At 42.4% G+C, this 12705-nt stretch overlaps 1 protein-coding gene across 9 annotated transcripts in view; it reads left to right on the forward strand.

The window, feature by feature from the left end:
* RAPGEF2 (Rap guanine nucleotide exchange factor 2) overlaps positions 1-12705 on the forward strand; it is a 396941-nt gene that overhangs the window by 176288 nt on the left and 207948 nt on the right. For all 9 annotated transcript variants that reach the window (XM_073605965.1, XM_073605972.1, XM_073605900.1 and 6 more), the window contains exon 4: positions 6736-6819. In XM_073605965.1, coding sequence (XP_073462066.1) covers positions 6736-6819 — 84 coding nt within the window. The remainder of the gene's footprint in view (positions 1-6735; positions 6820-12705) is intronic.

Raw genomic sequence — 12705 nt, forward strand, 5'->3', positions numbered from 1 at the left:
CAGCAGTTATACTTACCTGAGCCCTGTGTTTCCCGTGACGGGAGTGAGCACACCAGCTCCGGCCAGTTGGATAGATTGATAGTAGCGCAGCCTTTGGCTCCTGCTGCTGTCAATTAAATCCAATGACGCGGGGCAGAGTCCTGCTTTCAGTGTAAATAGATGCAGAAGCAGGACACGGGAGCGCGCCTGCACGGGTGTCCACGAAAAAGAGCGCTTCTGCGACGGGGCACTCAAGAAGAGGAGGAGCCAGGATCGCCGCTGAGGGACCCCAGAAGAGGAGGATCGGGGCCACTCTGTGCAAAACCAACTGCACAGCGGAGGTAAGTTATTTCGTGTTTTTTTTTTTTTTTTTTTTTAAACCCTGAACCTGTACAACAACCCCTTTAATACTGCTTTAAATATGAGTGATCTTCCTGTGAAATTTCTTGTGACATCAGTATGTTGCCGCAAAATGTCTGATGTGTCAGAAGGTGGTGTAAGCCATGTGTCTGCAGAGCTTCCTCGGTGACTCAGTAAGTTTTCTTGTCTTCACACTTCATTCCATGAAGATTTCATTGATAAGAGGTTAAAGAAACTATCATGCCAGCCTTTTAGTGCAAAGAAATGGAAATCACATTTTGCAGTCTATTTGTGGTTTATTGTGACACATGCTTTCTGTTAGATTAGCTACTGGTACAATGTAAAAAAGAAAAACCTATTAGCAAAAACAAAGCTGGGGTTAAGCTGTTAAGACAGGTTTGTTTTATTTATGTAGCTTTAAAGAGCTATAGGCAAAATCAAAACGACATACAGTTGTGCTCATAAGTTTACATACCCTGGCAGAATTTATGATTTCTTGGCCATTTTTTAGAGAATATCAATGATAGCACAAAAACAATTCTTTCACTCATGGTTAGTGTTTGGCTGAAGCCATTTATTATCAATCAACTGTTTACTCTTTTTAAATCATAATCACAACAGATACTTCCCAAATGACCCTGATCAAAAATGTACATACCCTGGTGATTTTGGCCTGATAACATGCACACAAGTTGACACAAAGGGGTTTGAATGGCTATTACATGTAACCATCCTCACCTGTGATCGATTGGTTTGCTTGTAATTATAGTGTGTGTGTGTTTGTGTATGAGGCCGGGTTCACACTGGTACGACAAACGCTCCGACATTGGGAGCTCATGTCGCGTGACGTGTGAAAAATCTGACACCTATGGTGAAATCAGGAGATAGTCTCCTTCAGCCCCTCCCACTTCACATTCCTCACCAGTCAGCTGATCTCTAGTCTCTGCCCCCCATCCATGCCATGAACTGAATGGACGGCTGCGAAGAGGCTGAGTGGGTGGCTGCAGGCTCCAGGAACAGCCCTGCTGGGCGGCCATGAAAAGGCTGGGAGAGCGGTGCGGGCTTCAGGAACAGCCCAGGATTCAGTGATCCCTGGCAAATCGTCATTCGACCCCCGTGGGGATCCCGACCCCCAGGTTGAGAACCACTGCTTTATTGAGACAAGTACACACTATAGAGCGATATACTTTGTTCATATTTCATGTCTGAGGTTTACAGTTAAGTATTTGTTCACAAAGATCACATTTAGACTGTTGCAGTACATTACTGCGTGCAGAGTCTTGTGCATTGGGATAAGGTAGCAAAGTAAGTTTTAATGAACCTGCTGTTTTGGTTGGCTGTTTTGTGTTGATTATACATCACCAGTTTGGCACAATTATTAAATGGAGAAATGTATGATCAATTTCTGAACACGTGTCTTTCCAGACTGAAATTGTGCATGCTTTAATCACCTGCCACTCAAGCCAGTTCTGGCATTTCTCTCCTACATGTAAAAATCATAATTATTTTGCTAGAAAATTACTCAGAACCCCCAAATATATATATATATATATATATATATATATATATATATATAAGCAGAGCTCCTAGGGAATAAAATGGCGGTTGTTGCAATTTTTTTATGTCACACAGTATTTGCGCAGCAATTTTTCGAATGCATCTTTTGGAATAAAAAAAAACCCTTTTATAAATTAAAAAACAATACACAAAATTTACCACAATATTTTCATTTATTGTGAGAGATGATGTTACGCCAAGTAAATAGATACCAAATATGTCATGCTTTAAAATTGCGCAAATGTAGAATGCCGCCAAATGACAGTACTTAAAATCTCCATGGGCAACGTTTAAAATTTTTTTACAGGTTACCAGTTTAGAGTTACACAGGACATCTAGTGCTAGAAATATTGCTCTCGCTCTAACGACCACAGCGATATCTCATGTGTGGTTTGAATTTTGTTTACATAAGTGAGCGCGACTTATGTATGCATTTGCTTCTGCGTGCAAGCATAAGGGGATGGGAGCGCTTTGAATCTTTTTTTTTTTTTTTTACTATTATTTATTTCTTTATTTAAAACGCTTTCCCTTTTCATTTTTTATTTTTTGATCAGTTTTATTCCTGTTACAGGAAATGTAAACATCCATTGTAATAGGAACAGGGCATGACAGGTGCTCTTTACAAAAAAATCGATCTCAGGCTTTCCAGCAATAAAATAGCAGTGTTTACTTCTGCCAGCACTGGATGACGTCGCTTTTGATCTCCGAGGGTCACAGCTCTATGGTAACCGCCGCTGGCGGATTAATCCCCCCCCCCCCCCCCCCCCCCCCGATCGCACAAATGGCTGCTATAATGGCTTTTTATAATGTGGGGAATCGCCGGCTGAAAAAATATATCTGGATGATGCCTGCAGGTGCACTAAATTAAACTAAATTATAATCCACACATTTTTTAAAGTTATCTGATTCATTGAAACAATAATCGGCCAACTAATCGATTATGAAAATAATTGTTAGTTGCAGCCCTAGAAGCTAGTACATCTCCCTAAAGGGGATTGGTCAGTTTGTAATGACATACCTGTAGCATTAGGTAAGCTAAGACAGTATTTTTTCCACCTTTTTTAGGGCAAGGCACCCTTTAAAAATTATGGACAATCTTGAGGCACCCTCTAAAAGTGATGGGCAGTCTTGAGGCACCCCATTCTAAAATGTATAAACTATTCTAATAGTTTTACATAATGTAGCACAAGTCCAAGTAGGACACCCAATGTTAGAGGTGATTTATTGTTCTAAAGGAAATTTTTTCTCCATCACTCAGCTAATGTGACCCTAGAGCTGATGGAGAGGAGGGGCAGGGGAGAGTCAAACAAGGATGCTGTGCAGGTGACTGACATCCTCCTTATCAATTGATGACACCATTGGTTATTAGAACGCCGGCAGCTAGAATGTTGTAATGGTGAACGAAAACCTGTGACTTAGTGTCATCCTCACACCTGTTTGTTTCCATTTTTTGGGCAATTTTTTAGGCATTTTGCCTAAATTGAAAAAGGCTGAGCTAAGGTAACCAGGCTTGGGATGAATTCCTATGTATTAGTGAGCTATAATTAGGAAAATAAAATTTCTCCATCATTAACGGACCTGATTAGACCTGGAGGTAAGCAGGTGTAAACGGACACAAGTCCATTTACACCCGCCGGTCCATAGGAATGCCTGGAGCTTACAATCGGGTCCAAAAAAATACTGAAAAACTGACAGGCTGACCCGATCGGTATCGCCTTTGTGAAAGGGGCCCAAATGTTTTCTTGTTGGATATACAAGTGATCAGCTTAAAGTAGTATGTGTAATGTTAAAAAAAAATGTTTTTGATTGTATATATTTGTAGTTATATTCTGCATAGGAGCCGCCATATTTGCTCATTACGTAAGCAGGCTTTGTTTCCTGATTTGCCCGTTACATTAAAAGGTTTTGTTTCCTGATGGTCCTCCTAGCTGAACACTATCTAAATAAGAAAAAAATGACTGGTATTTAATCATGTCCTTTACCCACATTATACCTGATAGCCAGAGATCATGTGATATTTGCCTAGATTGTAAGTGGCATGATAAAGCATTATTTGCAGCTGGAGTTTTTTTTCTTGTTGTTTTTTTTCTTGTTGTTTTTTTTCTTGTTGTTTTTTTTCTTGTTGTTTTTTTTTCTTGTTGTTTTTTTTCTTGTTGTTTTTTTTCTTGTTTTTTTTTTTTCTTGTTGTTTTTTTTCTTGTTGTTTTTTTTTCTTGTTATTTTTTTTCTTGTTGTTTTTTTTTTATACTCCAATATGTTACTTTTTTGGGGGGTAATGTTTACATGGGTCTAATTGATTCATGTGAGTTTGATTTTTAATTTAGTCATCCTAATGGGTCTCTTCATCAGTGCCAAGATCGCATTATCCCCTCAATTTTGGCTTGTGCCAAAGGCTGGCTAAATCCATCACATCCCTCTTCATATTATTTACATGTTTATACTCTTTATGCTGTCTGAAGTAAATTTTATGTGAAGCTGAAACCTACTTCTAAAATGCATTATTTTCATGTAATTGGAAGCATTCTTTAAACCTTGCAACTTGCTACTTTTTATTCTATTTGTTGTAACTTTACTCAGATCCCTTAATCCTGTTATTTTCACAAAATGTGCTTAAGTGGAGATGGACAAGCATTTTGAGATAACTTGTGCATAAAAGACAGGTTAGGTAGGACATTGTTTCAGCATTCTAATTATCTGACGGACCTCTTCATTCTCCTTGCCTGTTCAGAAGGCAGTGTGAAAGTCATCCAGCAGCATATTTAATAATGCAAAGTGCAGAAGGGGCTATTCTATCTCCCTCTCCCCAAAGGTGTATTATACCTCCTATTAAGTGAAGGATTGGCAAACTTGTGCGGGAACAATGCCAACCCTGCACTGCAGTAAATCAAGCCTTGTTTGAGATCTTTTGGAGGAGATATTTCCTATGTAAAGTGTTTACTGCTAGAAGAGACTAAATAAATCCAAGGGCTTGCCCTGCTCTCAATCAGATATAAAGGCATGAGATGTTTTACTTACCGCAGATGCAAGATAATTCACAATAAATATATTAATTAGGAATATTGAGACATGCACAGATTGTAGAAAGAAAAAAAACTTTTTATTATATGATACTTTCTTAGGACATTTTTAAAAATTGATGTTTAGCTTATTAGTGGGTGGTGGTGGGCTGAAACACAAAATATCTTCTTGTATCAAATGTTCCTTTTTTTTAAATTTTTTGTTTTTATTTTTTACCTTTGATTCGATTTTTGAGAAACCTATTTGATGTCCTAGTAAAGAAGTTTTGTATTTATTAGTCAGTTTTTTTTAAAAAACAACTTAAAAAAAAATAAAAAGGAGAACATGTATATAATGTAGTTAATAGTTAACTAAAATAATACACTATACAAATTTGAATCTTGAGTTAAAATGGTTTATTCACTGGGACAGAAATGAATGTCTCTAGTATATAGGAAGTGAAGCCATTCTGCTTGAAGTGATATTAAAGGTTAATTTTTTTAAAATTGTAAATATGTTATACTTACCTGCTCTGTGCAATGGTTTTGCACAGAGCAGCCCCAATCCTCCTCCTTCTTGGATTTCTCGCCTGGCTCCTTCTCTTCTCAGAGTGCCCCCATAGCAAGCTGCTTGCTATGGGGGGGCACTAATGCGTGCTCGCTCCTGAGTCCTGCTCTGTGTGTCCTTAAAACACATTGAATGGGGCTTGTGGCCCCACCCACAATCCCTCCTCACTGGTTGTGATTGACAGCAGCGGGAGCCAATTGCAGAGAGGCAGAGACCAGGGAGAACAACCACTTTGTGCAGATCGCTGGCTCTGGATTGGGCTCGGATAAGTATTGGGGGAGGGGGAGCTGCATACTAAAGGCTTTTTACCTTCATGCATAGAATGCATAGAGGTAAAAACTTCAACCTTTAGAACCAATTTAAGTTGAGATTTTAGGAGCAACAAAAAAAAAAAAAACAGACGCTCTGACCTAAAAAAAATAAAAAAAAAAGTCTGTAGTTGACTTGAAGTTCATTGTGCCTGAATAATTTTGTCATAGATATATCATTACGTACATAGATTAGAATTACATACATAGGTAATATGTATATGTAAGTATATGTACCAGTCTGCATTTTCTCTGCCCTTAAGCACCTGTACTTAGTAAATTAAGCAGAATAACTGAGCTTATTGTTTGAAAAGCCATGTCAATCAGCAAGTATATGCGTACAAGCTGTTCCCAGACTCTAATACAGTGGCTTGATTAAAGCATTCTGGCTCATAGATACCTGGCCTTTAAACAGTAAAGCATTGTTGATGCAAGAAGGAAAAAGAAAGGAAAATCCCCAGGAGCAGGCAGTCACGTGGATATTCACAACCCAAAGGGCCATCTGATAACTGAAATTGACCCTGGCACTTCCTCTGTGACCACTAGGTGGAGAGACGCTCATATGTGACCACAGGCTGGGCTGCGATGTCTTCACTATCATAGGGCTTTTTCCCTAAGGATAATGCTGAACGTTAAACTTTGATGATATTCTAGGTAATACAAGTATTAAATGGTAGTGATGGGGAAGTAGATGGGAACCTAGTACTTGGAAAAATGAAGTTGAGAAATTGGGGAAATGAATGAAAAGGTCTCACTTCCTATCTCAAATTCTCCTTGGTATTGCCAGGCTTGAGTAATACACCCTGTCATCTTACAGTAGAGATTAGATGAATTGCCTATGTTTACATCCTGTGAAGTCATGTTGTTAAACAGCAGACACAGAACTTTAGATTTATAGCATATTTATTATGTTTCTAGTATTATACAGTGGAGTACCTCTTTGATTGGTTTTCTCTCTGTTATTTTAGCCCTGATGATATTGGTACCTGCTGGTATATCCTTTTATCTGGATCTGTCTTTATCAAGGAGTCTATGTTTCTCCCTAGGAGCAGGTAGGTAACCTTCTTTTTACAGTAAATTGTTTAACATTTTCATGTTCAGTCACAATTCGTTTTTTTCACTTACCTGTTCAGTTCCTGGTACCTTATTCACTTTACCTAACCACAGTACAAGCATTTAATGTTGGCATTGTTTTCTTCACAAAGGTTTGGACTGGGAAGAACCTTAAAGCAGGCTGTACATGGTACAATTTTCTTTCCATGGGTTGCAGGCAGGGCTGGCTTAAGACATTGTGCTGCCTGGATCCAAGAATGAAATGCTGCCCCCCCCCAAAACAAAAATCACGCCTACCAACAGGCCCCCACGTCCATTATTTTACATGACAGCTAAAATGAAATGTATCAGGAAGTCAGATTTACATGCGTGGTGGGGGGATGTATGTCCAAAGCAACTGTGGTGGTAAGGGACATTCAGTCAGAGGCAGCGGTGGTAGTGTGGGGGTTCAGTCAGAGGCAGCGGAGGGGTTCAGTCAGAGGCAGCAGTGATGGTGGAAGAGGGGTTCAGACAGGGGCAGCAGTGGTGGTGGGGGGGTTCAGACAGAGGCAGCAGTGATGGTGGTGGTGGGGGGTTTAGTCAGAGGTAGTGGTGATGGGGAGGGTTCAGTAAGGGAGATGTGGTGGTGGTGGTGGTGGTGGGGGGGGGTCAGTCAAAGGGAGATGTGGTGGTGGTGGTGGTGGGGGAATTCAGTCAGAGGCAGATGTAGTGGAGGGTGGGGTTCAGTCAGGGGCAGATGTGGTGGTGGGGAGGGGGGGTTCAGTCAGTGGCAGCAGTGGAGGTGGGGGGGGGGTTACAGTCAGAGCAGATGTGGTGGTGGGGTGGTTCAGTCAGGGGCAGTGGTGATGGTGGGGGGGGGGGGGTTGTCAGAGGTAGTGGTGGGGGGATGGGATCAGTGGCACTGGCACTTGCTTACAGTGTCAGTTGTGCCTCCAGCGATGCCTTTTCCAACATAGGGTCTCTGCTCAGAGCAGAAAGCTCCTCCCCCTTCACGCTGTTGGCCATCAGCTGACTTTCTCCTGCACTTTCTGCCTCTTGTCCCGACATGGTATTTGTCTGCAGCAATGGGGGGGGGGGGCCCACGGAGAAGATGGACGGGCAGTCCGCAGTGTGGGTATGGCAGCGAGTGCTCTGCCCAGGGCTGGACTGGGACAAAAATTTGGCCCTGGACTTCATCCAGACTGGCCCACTTTACTCCAAACACCTAGTGTTGGCGCTTCAATCATCCCGGCACCATGGTTGTTATTGTGTCAGAATGAAGCTCATTATTTCTATTATTACATTGTAATATAAAATAAAATAGTTAAACTCACCATAATGCAGAATCAGTAGGAGCCCTGAGCGTGTCACTTGCCACTGTCTCCTGCCACCAGATGCAGCATGTCACTTGTCACATCTTTTGCCACCAGATGCAGCTTGTCACTTACCACGTCACTTGTCAGCAGATGCAGATTGTCACTTGCCACGTCACTTGCCACCAGATGCAGCTTGTCACTTGCCACGTCACTTGTCAGCAGATGCAGCTTGTCACTTGCCACGTCAATTGTCAGCGGATGCAGTGTGGGGTTTCTTGTGCACGTCAGAAGCTATCAAATACACCAACTGCTCTCGCCGCCGCAGTGCACTAAAAGAATCCTATCAAATACTCCAACTGAAATCGCAGCAGTGCACCTGCGCGGGAAGACTGACAGAATCCCCTGTCAGATCTTCTAATCGTCTCTTTCAGCCATAAAACAAGCCAGATACATGGAGAGTCAAGAAAAGATACAGGGTTTTATCATATTTTTGCAGTTGATCATGTTGAAGATCTGACGGGTTTCTATCAGTGTTCCCGTGCAGGCGCGCTGCAGCAAGTTCAGTTGGAGTATTTGATGGCATTCTTTTAGTGTGTGATATGCAAGGCGCGCTGCGGCAGCGAGAGCATTTGGTGTATTTGATGCCTTTTACGTGAAAATCTTGTGCACGTGGCGCTCTTCTGCATGGGCAATACAGCCACTCCTCCAAAACTACTTACTGAAATGGCGCAGTTGGAGTTTTTTGATGGGTTGGAGATTTTGACAGAACACCGGAAATGATGCAAGAGGTGGGAGGTGACATGGCAATCATTTTCAGCTGATGACATCATGTCCGCCCCATCGTGCGTTTCACCGCTACCAGGAAGAAGTACACTCCGGTGCTCTACTGGCCCGATCCATCCCTGTGAAATAAGCAGCGGAGCGGGTGGATCAGGCTGGCTGGCGGGCGGGAGTTTGCCACCTCTCTGAAAGTGCCGCCTGGGACCCATGGTTGGGCCAACCCTGGTTGCAGGAAAGAAATTTGCACAATTCCCCCATCAACACATAGTGTTGACAGGGGAATTTGTGGAGAAAGCTGTCCCTTCTGGGAGAAGACAGTGATTATCGCTAGCGGCTATAGCGGTGATAATCGCAAGAGAATCTGGCAGGCTGATTGTACCCATGTTGATTGATTGATCAATCGATCGATCAATCAACTTGATATATTCAGCCTACCCATTAACGGTTCGAATCTCGGCGAGTTCAGCAGGAACTGCTCGAGATTTGAACTGTGTATGGTGGGCCTACCATGAAATCTCTGCTGCTCCTCCCCCCTACTTGAACAAACATTTTAATTTTTTTCCTGACAGGTACTCACTCCTATCCGCAATTCTCACCTAGGTGAGAGGCAGGTACGTCGGCTCGGCCCACGCCGACCCTCAACCCCCTGGGACACATCACAGGAAGCTGTGGGAGTGGTCTGAAAGCACAGCGCGATCTCATGCATGTGACGTGGCGAGCCAGCTGTGAAATTATAGGAAGTCTCAGCCGGCTCCTACATTCAAGATGGATTTTGAAAAGTGTTGACAGATGAATTTGTTATTCATTAAATATGTACCACTAAATAGTTTAGATCAAAACCTAGCACACATTAAGCCCCACCCTTTTTGGACCCAACTCGCCATTTTTGGAGCAAAATTGTGGCTCTTGGGAGGCATGGTTAGAGGTGTGTCTCAAAATCTTCTGAAGGACAGTCAGATCTGTAGACCGCCCTGAACCATCTCTTCAGGGAGTGGTCAGCCTGATTCCCCTGGAGGAGAGAAGGGTAGAAAAGGAAGCGCCACCTGAGTGTAGTATTAACGAATGCTTTTCATGACACTAAGTAAGGTTACACTTACGGGATAAAAACATAAAAAAGGCTCATCTGTGTATATATGTGATCCTCAGTGTGTTCCTCTGGTCCTGATCCAGTGAAGCTGCAGGGATGCCGGGCTGCAGATGGATTACTGGCTGGGAGCTCCTTCTGTGGCCATCAGGAAGAGGGGCCGGCGTGGAACGCGCGTGACGTCACAGGTCGTCTGATCACTTCAAGGAACACTTCCGGAGGAAGGATGTGAATAGGCTATGCGCTCTGAACCACTGCTCCTTCAATAGGCCTGAGTGGAGAAGTGTCAGCAATGTGTTATTTATAAGCCGGCGCTGTGGGACAACAAGTCCCAGCGTCGGCTGAAAAAAGCACAATGCTGGCTGTAGACAGGAAGTGCAATACAATATACAATAAATTGGGAATAAAACAGCCAGCCAGCATTGTGCTTTTTTCAGCCGATGCTGGGACTTGTTGTCCCACAGCACCGGCTTATAAATAACACATTGCTGACACTTCTCCACTCAGGCCTATTGAAGGAGCAGTGGCTCTGAGCACGTAGCCTATTCACAGCCTATCCACAGCCTTCCTCCTTGGGTGGAGCCCTCCCCCGGAAGTGTTCCCGGAAGTGATCGGACGACCTGTGACGTCATGCGCGCTCCATGTGCGTTCCACGCCAGCCCCAGCCTCTTCCTGATGGCCACAGAAGGAGCTCCGGCCGGTAATCCACCATCTGCAGCCCGGCATCCCTGCAGCTTCACCGGATCAGGACCAGAGGAACACACTGAGGATCACATATATACACAGATGAGCCTTTTTTTACGTTTTTATCCTGTAAATGTAACCTTACTTGGTGTCATTAAAAGCATTCGTTAATACTACACTCAGGTGGCGCTTCCTTTTCTACCCTTCTCTTGCCCATTACAGAGCCTCTGAGGACAGCAGCCGCCTTTTTGATCCACTACCATACTTGTCTAAACCCTTGAACTGACAGTCACTTGTTTAACTCTTGAACTGCCAGTCTGACTATTATGGACTAAGTTGCTTAGCCATTTATATTCCCTGTATTGTATGCACTTGTGTATTTGCGCTTACATTTACCAATACTTTTCTGTCTGCTTCCCCTGGAGGAAAGGTTCAAAGGATTCTATTCACACCTGTTCATGGTGCCAAAACCCTACAGGGGTTTTTTAACTTATATTGGACTTCAAACCCCTAAACGAGTACTATCACGTTCCAAAATTTCTGATGGAATCTAAAGACTGGTTCTTGATTTTCTAAATCAAGGGGAATAGCAAAAAAAAAAAGCATTGGCAGACAACCACGATGCTTATCTACATATTTCCATCTACCCACCTTATCAACACTTCCTGCGCTTTGCAGTTCAGTTTGTAAGAAACACTTCTGAATTGTTGCCCTGCCATTTAACCTATCCTCTGCACTCAGAATTCACAAAGATACTTGCATCTCTTTTTACCCTCTTAAGAACTCAGGGCATTCAAGTAAACGGGTACTTTAACTCTGTAGACCAACAGATATTAGACTAGAAGCTCCAGTAGAGTTGATCAGTACTTTGCAGAGTCTTGGTCAAATAAGGAGATGTCTACAGAGGTCACAGAGAACTTACTGACATATGGATGTCAAACTGTAATCTATGGGGTCTAGCAGCAATTAGCTTATGTCTGTGTGCATCATGTGAATTGGCTTTCAGATGTTACTAGGTGATTAGTGTTTTCAAGCAAACAATTACAAAAACAAGATTTTTTTTTTAAATTAATCTTTAATCCTGTCATGATGGATTAATATATAATTGCTGAAATGTTTGGATAAGAATGTTAAAAAAAGGGTAAGCTTATATTCTGTAGACTTCTCCAAGGTCCAGGGACTTGGAATTCTTACTGTCAACCACTGTCATGAGCCCTATTTGTGGTCATCTTTACTCATAGTTTAGTTGGTCATGTTTAATATTTTTGCTGCTTCTGATGTAACCATTTCATTGGTGGCAAGACCAACATGTAATATGGCTGCCTGGATTTTTTTTACATTTTTCCACCAGACTGCTGCCATTTTTGAGATATAGGAGGCTGTACATGTAGCCGAATGTAGAAAGTGTTATTAGCCTCGCTGTGATGACAGTAAAGTAGACTTTTTTTTTTTCTTTTAAGCCCCCTGTCCCCACATACATGCATATATGTGCCCACACATACACAAACGACAATTGTGCCACACTTATTGATGCACAAATTGGAATGAGTGCAGTTCTTTTAGGGGCTTCATTTACTGTTAGCTCTGAACCAGTAATGGCGAACCTTTTTGAGCCCGAGTGGCCAAACTCCAAAACAAAACCAGCTTATTTATTTCAAAGTGCCAACACTGCAATTAAACCTGAATTCTGAGGTTTTAGTTTAGAAAAAACAGCTCCTACCATATGTTATATAGCGCCACCTTCAGGTGAATTGGACTTTAGGCAAACCAAATTGTAGGCCATATACCCCTCCACCACCAGCTTCAGTTTTAGCCTAGTGTCGGTGAATGAATGGGTTTTTTTTTCCCTCAGAGCTGCTGTTTAAAATGTACATTTTATTTTTTTTTTCAATGCTAGTCTACAGTTGGTTGTGGTAATGCTTGTAATTGCATGAATAGGCTCTTAAAGCCTGGTCCCAGTTATTTCCTCTTTGAACACCGCCATCTTGTCTGGACACAAGATAGATAAGAGTGAAGGCATATTTTAAGTTATAGCATGCATG

Source organism: Aquarana catesbeiana, linkage group LG01 (genome assembly GCF_042186555.1).
Source record: "Aquarana catesbeiana isolate 2022-GZ linkage group LG01, ASM4218655v1, whole genome shotgun sequence".
Lineage (NCBI taxonomy): Eukaryota > Metazoa > Chordata > Amphibia > Anura > Ranidae > Aquarana > Aquarana catesbeiana.